Consider the following 12412-nt stretch of genomic DNA (forward strand, 5'->3'; position numbering starts at 1 on the left):
ATATTTAGCTAAGTAAAAATTTACTGTTCTTTGTTTTATAGTGACACAACCGATAGACCAACCTAGGTGCAGGTAGAACTACCTTCACTTTCCCCATTCTGTAGTTCGTTAAAGGGATTTAAAACTGAAGTCCAGAAAATTGACCTGTTTCTATACAGACCAAATAAGACTCATATTTAAATAATAATTTTACTATAACTTAACAACATTTTCTGTACACGTTCATTTTTAAATTTTGAATTCACACAAATGAGAGCTACAGTGATGTTTTCATAAGAATCTGCAATTAGCTGCTTATGCTTCAATAAAGTTGATTTATTGTGAATTACAGAAAAATCTCTGATTTTTATCTCGTTCACGTTTTATTCATCAATATCTGTGTATCCAACAGATGGGCAATAAGTGTTAAGCTTATCATTATCAACTAAGTTCCAGCTATTATAATTGATAAAACTCAACAATATATTGCAGCTTTAAATTATTTTCGCATATTTAATCAGATTATTCTTTGTATTTATTGTACCATTAAAATATCAAAAATAAGTCAAATAAATTCTGTCCATGCACTAATCTCAACCTCTGAGCAACTCATGCCACCTGATGGAATCAGTTAATTCTTGTTTCATATCAGATTGGCTGTACTGGAGGAGAGTCTCCATTGCCTCCCTTCTATGTTACCTCCCGATATGGTATATACAGTTGGGACCCTTCTGTTTGTGAACTTCGATGCTAACTGGGGATACAGCTTGAATATTATAACATAGAGAAAGAGTAAAAGGAGAATAATGGACCCAGCAACAGTGAGAATCACTCCAGCAATTAACATATCATTCCAGATTTGACCTGAAGGATAAGGGTCAGCATTTGCTAGGATTATCAGTACATAACCACTGGTTAGTGTCATGAATCCAGTGAATAAAATAACCAAATAATCAATTAATCCTCCAATCCTTAACCTATCAATCTGAGCTCGACTCCTTACACAATTCATATCCTGTACAGCAGAGGTCAGCAGATGTTTAAAGAGGATAACTAAAGTTAATAAACACAAGAAAATGCCTACTCCCAGCTTCCATTCTCCAGATTTGCTAGTAGCTGTAGAGATTAAGACAATTCCCCCCACTCCAGTTGCTAGAATCAGGACTAATGCCACAGAATAACATAAGATGGATCTTTTAACATCTTGGAACCACCACAATTCCATCTGATCATCCAAGATACTCTGTTGAATCTGGGAACGATTTGCTGGAAAACGACCAGACCTGATCTCAGAATGCTCAGACATCTGGAAAAGTTGTTCACAAATATCCAAAGGAAGAAATATTGAGACCAAGCCTCCAAAATTAAAGGTTTTAAATTAGCAAACAGTAAAACTCAAAAGCCCAGGAAAATAATATTCTAAATTCAAATTTTCAATGCAGTCCAAATCTTCGATCCAGGCAATCAGGTGACTTATCGAGCTGTTGTTATGTCTATTGGGATCTCAAGGCAGAATTTTCAGGAATTGTGTAGGAAGATCATTCCACATTAAAGCAAGTTCTTAATTCAGTTTGTTGTAGACATTTAAAATCACAATTTTGGTACATTTTGTGCTGTACATAATTTTTAAGTCATCATGACCAGGATTTCTTCATATCACAGTTCAACACAATCCAGTACATTTCAGCTGAAATTTAAGGATGTTCCTTCACTCGAGAGCCACATAAATAATTCCAAAGTTTCACAAGTCCGAAACTATGCTGTGTTTATTTAAGAGCACACTTCCTTATTTCTTGATATCCATCTTGATTTCTTCAATAATGAAGTTTATATGTTTTAATCTCTGGTTTAGGAAATGTCTAAATCTCCAGCTTGATCTTTTCAGGTGAAGACTAGGAAACGAAAGTTGTCACCCTAAAGTTATCCAGAGAAAATCAGCACAATTATAGATTCAAAAACCACTGAAGCTGTATTCCGAGATAGTAGGAACTGCAGATGCTGGAGAATCCGAGACAGCAAGGTGCAGGGCTGGATGAACACAGCAGGTCAAGCAGCATCATAGGAACAGAGAGGCTGACGTTTCGGGCCTAGACCCTTCATCAGAAAAGGGGGAGGGGAAGGGGGTTCTGAAATAAATAGGGAGAGAGTGGGAGGCGGATAGAAGATGGATAGAGGAGAGGATAGGTGGAGAGGAAACAAACAGGTCGAAGAGGCGGGGATGCGGCCAGTCAAGGTGAGTGTAGGTGGGGAGTTAGGGAGGGGATAGGTCAGTCCAAAGAGGACGGACAGGTCAAGGGGGCGGGATGAGGTTAGTCGGTAGGAGATGGAGGTGCGGCTTGAGGTGGGAGGAGGGGATAGGTGGGAGGAAGAACAGATTAGGGAGCCAGGGACGAGCTGGACTGGTTTTGGGATGCGGTAGGGGGAGGGGAGAGTTTGAAGCTTGTGAAATCCACATTGATGCCATTGGGCTGCAGGGTTCCCAAGCGGAATATGAGTTGCTGTTCCTGCAACCTTCGGGTGGCATCGTTGTGGCACTGCAGGAGGCCCAGGATGGACATGTCGTCTGAGGAATGGGAGGGGAAGTTGAAATGGTTTGCGACTGGGAGGTGCAGTTGTTTATTGCGAACCGAGCGTAGGTGTTCTGCAAAGCGGTCCCCGAGCCTCCGCTTGGTTTCCCTGATGTAGAGGAAGCCACACCGGGTACAGCGGATGCAGTATACCACATTGGCAGATGTGCAGGTGAACATCTGCTTGATGTGGAAAGTCTTCTTGGGGCCTGGGATGGCGGTGAGGGAGGAGGTATGGGGGCAGGTGTAGCACTTCCTGCGGTTGCAGGGAAAAGTGCCGGGTGTGGTGGAGCTGGAGGGGATTGTGGAGCGGACAAGGGAGTCACGGAGAGAGTGGTCCCTCCGGAAAGCTGATAAGGGTGGGGAGGGAAAGATGTCTTTGGTGGTGGGGTCGGATTGCAGATGACGGAAGTGTTGGAGGATGATGCGTTGGATCCAGAGTTTGGTGGGGTGGTACGTGAGGACGAGGGGGATTCTTTTTTGGTTCTTATTGCGTGGACGGGGTGTGAGGAATGAGTTGCGGGAGATGTGGGATTCCACTGTGTTTTGACTTGCAGCAGTGGCTGTTCCCTCAGGGATTACATATCTCTAATTCACACAATATTAAATTACTTACTCATTCCTTGAGGTTTTCCTGTAATTTTGGATTTCTTTAGCTGCATTTCCAGTTACCTGTTATGTAGACATATACTGTAGAAAAGAGTTGCAGCTCTCCAGCTCAGTTTCATTTCCAACAGGTATAACCCGTTTAACAGGAGAGAGATTTTTTCTTGTGCAGAGTTTAATTCATGTGTTCTAAATGCTGGTGACCTTTTCCACTGGAATTAATATGAAATGCAAAATCTTCAAACTTTCTATTTCTCATTTAAATCACTCTGTTACAGTCTTATCAGCAACGAGTCTCATTTCTCTTTAGATCATCTGTTCCAGCCTCGGAAAGTGAAGTTTTCATTTCCTGCTCCTATGCAGGTGAATTCTCTCAATTACTTCAAGTACTTACTCAAGTGGCTCAAATTTATTCAAGCAGGAGTTACTTGAATCTCAATCTCAGCACCGAGATGAATAGGATCTTGATTCTCAGCCTCTGATTTGGGATTTTTCCAGTGCACCTTTAGTCTCTTTGTTCCAGGCTTTCAGTTCTGGTACATCTCTTGCAATCATATTTTTGACTCCACCTACTACTGTTCTCATGTAGGCTTATGGGTTTGTCCACATAGGTATTTAAAAGGGAAGGGCTACTTGCACAGCTGATCTGAATCTCATTTCAGATGTATACTTTGATATTCAGATTATAATAGGGCTGGATTTTATTTGCTGCATTTCCATTTCCATTGCTTGCCTTGTAGTCTTTTATGTAGATTGCAGATTGATTCAAATTATCACTGCATTTAGGTAGCTGATTTATCACTGCTTAAAGACAGTAAAATCCATTGGTAAAGATCAAATGAAATATGCACATTCAAATGAATACCCCCAGTATTTAGAACATAGAACTGTATAGCACAGGAATGGGCCCTTCAGCGCACGATATTGTGCTGAACATTACACCAAATTAAACTAATCCCTTCTGCCTGCCCTTGGTCCATATCCCTCCATTCCTTGCATATTCACATACTTATCAAAAAATCCCTTAAACATCCCTATCATATATGTCTCCAACACCATTCCTGGCAGTGCATTCCAGACTCCCCCCTACTCTCTGTGTAAAAAAACTTGCCCCTCACATCTCCTTTGAACTTTCCCCCTCACCGTAAATTCATGCCCCCTAGTATTAGACATTTCAATTCTGGAGGAAAAAAAATTCTGACCATCAACCCTATCTATGCATCTCATAATTTTTCAGACTTTTATCAAGTCTCCCCATAGCCTCTGCCACTCCAGAGAAAACAACCCAAATTTTTCTAGCTTCTCCTTATAGCTCATACCCTCTAATCCAGGCAGCGTCCTGGTAAACTTCTTCTGCACCCTCTCCAAAGCCTCCACGTCCTTCCTGTAATGTGGCGATCAGAACTGCAACATGACATTCTGACTCTTATACTCAATTCCCTCACCAATCACGGCAAACATGCCATACACCTTCTTTACCACTCTATCTACTTGTGCGGCCAAGTTTCTCAGGTATTGAAATGAGAGGAAAGGTTACTGGTAACCTATATCAACAAAACACACAGAATTCTATTACAATAGATAATGAGTCCTGCCTCTCAGTCCTACGGACCAGGAAGATCTCAGTTTTGAGTTCTGAGGAAGGGTCACTCAACCCAAAACGTTAACTCTGATTTCTCTCCATAGATACTGCCACCCTGCTGAGCTTTTCCAGCAATTTCTGTTTCTGTTTCTGATTTACAGCATCTGCAGTTATTTCGGTGTTCTCAGTTTTGATCCTAGTTTGATCCTAGTTAGCCTATCACAGTTAAGAACAAAGTTGAACCACTATGTTTGTGGACTAGGGAGATTCATGTTGCGATAAAATGATTACTACTGAAAGTGCCTTTGTGTGAACTTTGGCTGGGCAGGATTGAACAGAGTTGTGACGTTGCCACAGTGATAAACCTGTTCCCCATTGAAGCTCACACATTAACAAAAGTCACTTGGTAAAGGTACAGGACATCTAGCAATGAGAGAATTTTAACTCTATCCGTCCATCAGGAACTAGGGGCAAGGGTCCACAATTAAATTACCCCAGGTGATACTGCAAAGCTTCCATGATCCTGACATTGTGTAGATAAACAGAAAGACCTCCCAAAGCACTGAATGTTGTAATCCGGCAAAAATGGCAGCCTATTTATTCAAAGCAAGCTCTGACAGAACCACATTATGATAATCAGCAGTGACTCACATATCCAGATCATCCAGCCTCCATTTCTGGTGCTAACGATTTTTTTGTGGGAGTGGCTTGGTGGGCTGTTGGACTTGTGAACTTGCATTCACTCCCAAGTGGAATAATTAAATATTGATCAAGGTTTGATAAAAACCCATCTGCAGGATTTTCCTGCATCCAGCTGAAGGTAGGTGAGGATCATTTCAGGGATGAATCACAGAGGCCAGAAAAGTTTAAAAAATGAAGTGTTCAAGTTTTTCATAGGTTACCTCATAGAAGTTTAAGTTGCAGTAGCCCAAACAGGTCAGAGGAAATGCCAGCATTGAGAGCTTTACTAATTCAGGGGTCATAACTCTCCTGTCACCACATGGGCAGCGGCGCAAGGTGTGAGACCAAAAAGGGTGCAGCTGGAAATTGGGGGCTGCACCTTCAGAAATCAAGGCACTTGGAGACGGGGTGAAGCAGCCTGCACAAGAAAAGCAAAGCTCTGGGCATCAGGAAACCAGAAGAGAGGAATGAGGGTCATGAAGGAGAAACTACTGGAAGTACAGGATCAATGGGAAAAGGCAAACAGACCTGTAGATGACAGAATCGGTGACTGTGGTTATCTGGGCAGAAGGTCACAAACATCTATGCCCTCCATCACATTGCATAGGTAGCTGCATATTCGTGCATTGCCCAGAGATCAGAAGTTCTCTTCACTGAGGCTGGACAACCTGCCAGATTCCCAATAAGAACTGAAAGAACTGCAGATACTATAAATCAGAAACAAAAACACAAATTGCTGGAAAAGCTCAGCAGGTCTGGCAGCATCTGTAAAATCAGTGTCAATGTTTCAGGTCCAGTTCTGAGGAAGGGTCACCGGACCCAAAACATTAATACTGATTTCTCTTTACTGATACTGCCAGAATTGCTGAGCTTTTCCAGCAATTTCTGTTTTTGTTACATCAAATTCCCAACTGTGATGGGGCACCATTGGTTCAGAGACACTGGATACAATGCCTGGTGCATTGGGGAGGGGGTGGCATTGGGAGGGCACTATGATAGCTTTCTTCAAGGACCTCAAATTATTCTGGCGGTCTGCTACACTCTCCATAACATAGCCCTCCACGAAGTATAAACTTTGAGGATAGTAAGACCCTGATGAGAAAGTGCAATGGGAGACGAGGGTGGGTGTGGGGAGGGGTGTTGCTGAGTAGGGAGAACAGGTACAGGAGGTAAGGGGCGGAGGAGGATTTGGAGGGAGACGAAGATAATGACGGACAGAGATGCTGCTGTATGGTCACCTCCTGCCAGCCTCTGGGAAGACTTCCTTCCCTGTGTTTTTTATTCATTTAGAAGATGAAAGTGACGCTGGCTAGGCTGGCATTCCTTGTCCATTCCTAATTGCCCAAAGGGCAGTTAAGTGTCAACCACATTGCTGTGGTTTGGAGTCACGTATAGGCCAGACCAGGTAAGCGTGGCAGTTTCCTTCCCTTAAGGGTATTGGTGAACCAGATGGGGTTTTTTTCAGAAATCAACAATTTTAGACTCTTAATTCCAGTTTTTTTTAAATTGAATTCAAATTCCACTATTTACCATGACAGGACTCAAACCCGGGTCCTCAGACCACTACCTGAGTCTCTGGATTAACAGTCCAGTGATAACACCACTAGGCCATTGCCTCCCCAGCACCATGTGGGTGCCAGACCTCTGGCTCCCCAGTGACAGCTCACTTTGCTGTGGTGCAGTGAAAGATTTTGGCACAAACTCCCTTTGTCAGGATAACAAGCCGCCTCAGTCTTCCGCAGGCATCTGAATGAGTTCCCTCTTCATCTGACTCATCTCCATTTGGCACAAAAGGCATTTACATTTCAATTAAGGGCTCAACTCACACAAGGAATAAATTTTTATTCATTTACCACTGGAGACAGGTTGCTGACACAGAAACAGACTTCTCTACTGTTTCCCACATTGTGCTGAAAACCCAGCTCACAACGTTACCACACAAAATAAGCTACAGACCAAAATTGAAAGTATACAGATTCCACCAGAGGGAACTGCTGAGCAGGTACAGACATTAACACGAGAACGAACAATACATGCAACTTCCAGTTGCAGTTAATTTGTTGTTAAATATTGATACAAACTTTCACATTTCTTTGCTGTGTTGCGCATTCTTCAATTTCAGATGTATGTAGCATAATCAGACTTCTCCACCTTTTAATAAAAAATGATAAAAGTCTCTGAACACAGGTCCAATTAGTTTAATATGACTGATTTAATTTGCTGAAATGAAGAATCTAATTTGAACAAATACAGTAAGTGAACTATTCTATTAATTGGGAATTTTTTTTTCTTAATGGAACACAGATATTGTAAAAGTTTAATAATATACCCTTTAAATATTGGTGACTTCATTGTTTGGAAACAGATGGGATTATTCAGTAGACAAGCAGCTTTTGAAAGGACAGAATAAACTAAATTAATATGGAGCATAGTTCATCAAAAAATGTGTTGATAGTTCATTGTGTGCATACAAGGAAAGATGTACATGCCGCCGCACAGATTTCTCACATATTTGAAATGTTAATTAAATAGTAATTGCAGGTAATATTCCACTAGATTGGTGCTGGACATCCTCCTTTGGTTGATTTTGTTCCTGAAGTTGTTTAATTTCCAGTCGCTGAAGTTCAATGATCCGTTCCGACTCATGATCAAAATTAAGACGTGTGACTGCATTCCGTGAGCAATTATCTGGGGAGAGAAAACAAAACTAATACATTTGTTCCTTAATTCAATATGCAGTTACTGAACTGTTCCTCCAATTACAGGGAAACAAATATGTGTATTTTCCCCTTGAACTGAGGTGAGTGAAAGAGGCAAAATGTTTGCAGTAATATAGCACAACTTCAGGATGTACGGAAGCACTTTGCAACAACTAATTAATTTTATAAAACATAGCCATAATGATGGTTACACAGCAGCCTTGAGACATAGACATTAGGATTAGGAGTAAAAGAGAAGCTTATGGCAGATACTGAGGGCTCAACATGACCTAGAGTGGTACAACAATTGCAGGGGGATCTCAAAAGGAAACTAGGAAAGCAAGAGAGTGCATTAGAAAGCATTTCACGTAAAATAAAGAAAATCTAAACTGTTTTTTAAAAAAAATTAAGAGCAAGAGAATAACTATGGAAACAGTAGGCCCGTTGGCACCATAGAGGTATTGTGTTTGTGGACCCAGAAGATGTGGGCACAGACTTCAATGAATACTTTGCACTGGTTTACACAATGGAAGACAGGTGTAGACATGAGAGTGGATAATTGTGAAATAACAGAAGAAATTAACATACAGATACAGGAAGGACTCACGGATTTTGCAGCTTTAAAAGTGGATAAACTGACAGGCCCTCAACTCACTGAACAAATGATGGAGACAAAGGAGGAGATATCAGGAGCACTAATTTTCAAATCCTGTCTGGACAGAGGACTGGAGGACTGCTAACATTGTCCCATTATTGAAAGAGAGGGAATGAAGAAACTAGGAAATTATAGGCCTGATGGTCTTACATCAGGTGGTAGGGAAGTTATTAGAAAGAATTCAGAGGGACAGAATATATCTGTATTTAGAGAGACGTGGATTAATCTGGAATAGTCAAGTTAAGGGAAGTTTGGATTTGCAAATTTTATCAATTTTTTTGAGGAGGTAACAAGGAGTCTCGATGAGGGTGATGTATTTGATGTGGCCTATATGGACTATAGCAAGGCATTCGATAAGGTTCCACATGTCAGACTGGTCAAGAAAGTAACATCCAAGGAAATTCAAGGAAAAATGGCATGTTGGATCCAAAATTGACTGAGGCAGGAAACAGAGGGTGATGATAGAGGGATATATATGTGTGTGGAAGACTTTTGCCACTGGAGTCTCAAGATCTTATTGCTGGAGCCCTTGCTATCTACGGTTTAGACTTAAATGTAGTAGATATGGTCAAGATGCTTGTGGATGACCTGAAAATTTGGTATTTGATATTATGCCACACAACAGACTTGTGAGGGAAACTGTAGGTCATGGAATAAAAGGGTAAGTAGCAACATGGATACAAAATTGGCTGAATGATCGGAAACAGACAGTAATGAATGTTTTTCAGGCTAGAAAAAGATTTGTAATTTAGTTCCACAGAGGTCAGTATTGGGACCCTGATTTTCCTGATATATATTAATGATGTGCAGGGGCCAATTTCAAAAATTGCAGATGACATAAACCTTAGAAGAATTGTAACTGTGAGGAGGACAGTGTGGAACCCAGAATGACATACAAGCCAGTGGAGCAGGCAGATAGGTGGTAGATGAGGCTGCAACTGGAATGGCGAGGAAATCTGGAAAGCTTACTTCCTTGGTCTCTCGCCCTTGCTTGGAGGGTTTACTGCAGAATGAGAGGGACTTCAGCAAGGTTATAATTCTCGACGATGGAAGTGGCCAGCCACTTAAATCGAGCAAGGGATCAAAAAGGTCAGCAGCAGGAATTTGATCCCGTCACCACGAGAACTGTGCACCAAGAGGATCTAGGACCTCAAGAGGGTAGGAAAGGTGAGAGGGAGTTATATTTTCAGGTGCCAAGTCCCAGATTTCTGCAGGGAACAGTGGCCTTTCAGTAATGGAAACATGAAAACTACAATGAAAGAAACCTTGTTCCAGGAATGGCAGATGCCAGCAACAACCTATTATGAAAACCTACACCTCCTGAAGCACTGATGCTTGCAACATATTGAGCAAGCTGATCCTTCTCCTGTATAATCCATGTTGGTGGTTTTATTTCCTTGCGCTGGATATCAGGGTCTACACCACCTGCGCCATGGAACAGCAGTGGCTCAGGATGAGGCAAATTAGTGCTGCTGTTGGCCCTGCTGTTTCTGGTGCTGTTGCTGGTGGTGGTCCTCTTGTTCTTTAATAGAGATCCAGCCAACTGCTGTATAAACTGCTCCCATGCTGCATTGAAGGTTGACAGCAAGGAATTAGAGATGAAGGGGCGACTATACTTTGAGGCATTTCAAAGTAACTCCTAAAGGTTGAATTTGACACCTAATCTCTTAATTCAACCTGTCAGAAGTAATCCTAAAAACAGACACATTTCACTGTGGCTGTCTACAAAGTCAATAATTTTAGTCTTTAAAGTGCTCCTGGTATAACATTTCCATTAATTTAGCCTACTTGATGTGCTCTCACCTCATGCGGCTGGTGAAATGTAGAGATCTTGGGGAACTTATATGCTGACTTGTTAATGTTAAAGTGCAAGGTGAAACAAGAGTTCATAACCTACCTGAAAATTTCAGTTACTTCCCTGACAGTTGTACAGGGTTTGCCCATTGACTTCCAAACCCATCCAGGACAAACCCAAAAGTGGTTGACACGATGACGGGTCCCTGACCTGAATGCACTTTTTGGGCACTTAATTCTAATCCTATGTCTGTAGTTCTGTCCACTGCCAGCTATCTATCAATTGCATTAAATTATATGCAGGTGGTAGGTATTAATTGGGCATCACTTTAGAGCTTATAAATAGCCACGGACAAAAACTGTGAGTGTTGCGTTAGGAGGTATGTGTTTGTCATGAGACCCCAAAAAAATGCAAAAAGTGTGCAGAGATTAGATCTAATTTTATCCTTTAACAACAGACTTTCAGAAATAGAATATTCACCTTCCCTTGCAAGTTAAAGTTCTGTACATTTCATCTCTTTTAAAAGAAAGGCTAGTACATGTTAGTAATAGCATGGTGCCAGTCTTTGTAGGCTGTCATAGAAGGGAATTTCCACAGGCTTCTTCCAATAGTCTGCTGAAACTTTGGTGAGATGGAATGGAAAACTTTGAAAAATGGCACAGTTTAAGTCTTAGAATTCTACTGGTATAATAGTTAGTAATTCTATCAGTGGAATTCCCATGGAAATTTAACTCCAACATTTTAAACAACTGAGGAAAAACAAATTCACAAAAAAGGGGTAGAGTTTTCTAGTCAGGAAAAACCGGTCACAGAAAAGCCAAAGCTCATGACAGAGCCTATCCAATTTTCTGCTCATTTTCATTAATAGGGAGGGAGTTGTTTTGATGTCTTTTATTGATGTGAATTCCTCTCTACCTAACTCTTCTATATTGGCCTTGCCAAGGATATTCAACAGTTCCAGGACCAGAAAAGACTACTCCAAATCTTTTAGTAAGGTTCAATGTGTTTGATTTTGAAGTAACATTTTTTATTCTAAACCAATGCTGTCAAATGAAGATTGATCTGAATATTGGTAGATATGTTTCTAATTCAGTAAAGATCACAAGATTGGTTCACAGAGACTTTAAATATGGAATAAACTGCATATTCTAAATTTCCTTTTTTTCTGATTCTCCCTGAATTACAAGAGTGATTAAAATATTTTACCTTTAAAATCAACAGCACATGGTTTCTTATTCTTCTTAAGAGTTCCAAGAGCTACTTCCAGATCATGCACCTTTATTCGAGCAACCTTCAGCTCATGCCGCAGGTCATTAATCTCCTTGATAAGAGCTACATTTTCCTGAGAAAGGAAAGTTACCAATCATTCCTTCTTTCTGGTCAACTTATTAGAGGCAATATTGACGATATACAACAATAATAAATACCCACATCATTTATAATGACTTTTCACCTTTTCAACAAATTATGGTTTATATCAAAATAAACTGATAATTATAGTAAACCTTCAGGCCCTCCTGTCAACATCTCTTTTTTTTTAACCTGAGCTGAATTTTACGGAAGATGGATAATGGACAATGTGACTAATTAAGTCTATAGTTGGAAACAGTTTCAGCAGCAGTTAGAACAAAGCAGAATGGGTGATATTACAGAGACAGAATGTGTAATAACATCTCTGAACAGGTTGGTTAGAAAATATCTATAAGGTCAGAAGGTGAGCTTCGGTGACATAAATTGCTGAGGTTGCAAGCACTGCCTGAGACTGAGGCGTTGCTGCAGATCTGGTCCAAAACGGGGAGTTTGTCGAAGCTGATATTTCAGTCTTTCCAACATTTAACAACAAAATAC

General features: G+C 40.9%; 2 protein-coding genes across 4 annotated transcripts in view; both read right to left on the reverse strand.

The window, feature by feature from the left end:
- Positions 1-284: 284 nt before the first annotated feature.
- On the reverse strand, positions 285-3709 carry LOC109922479 (transmembrane protein 125-like). Its single transcript, XM_048602225.1, has 2 exons — positions 3163-3709; positions 285-1893 (listed from the first exon to the last, which is right to left on the reverse strand). The coding sequence occupies exon 2, from the start codon at positions 1283-1285 to the stop codon at positions 623-625; it is 663 nt and encodes a 220-aa protein (XP_048458182.1). The 5' UTR covers positions 1286-1893; positions 3163-3709; the 3' UTR covers positions 285-622.
- A 3528-nt stretch (positions 3710-7237) lies between these two features.
- Positions 7238-12412, reverse strand: part of cfap57 (cilia and flagella associated protein 57) — a 69714-nt gene continuing 64539 nt past the window's right edge. For all 3 annotated transcript variants that reach the window (XM_048601982.1, XM_048601981.1, XM_020522526.2), the window contains 2 exons: positions 11771-11906; positions 7238-8103 (listed from right to left, as the gene is read on the reverse strand). In XM_048601982.1, coding sequence (XP_048457939.1) covers positions 7940-8103; positions 11771-11906 — 300 coding nt within the window. In that variant the 3' untranslated portion in view covers positions 7238-7939. The remainder of the gene's footprint in view (positions 8104-11770; positions 11907-12412) is intronic.

The sequence above is a fragment of the Rhincodon typus genome, chromosome 10, assembly GCF_021869965.1.
Source record: "Rhincodon typus isolate 14 chromosome 10, sRhiTyp1.1, whole genome shotgun sequence".
Lineage (NCBI taxonomy): Eukaryota > Metazoa > Chordata > Chondrichthyes > Orectolobiformes > Rhincodontidae > Rhincodon > Rhincodon typus.

Bases quoted from the DNA above. Each gene is read 5' to 3' on its own strand.
- LOC109922479 (XM_048602225.1), bottom strand. From the start codon at position 1,285: ATGTCTGAGCATTCTGAGATCAGGTCTGGTCGTTTTCCAGCAAATCGT.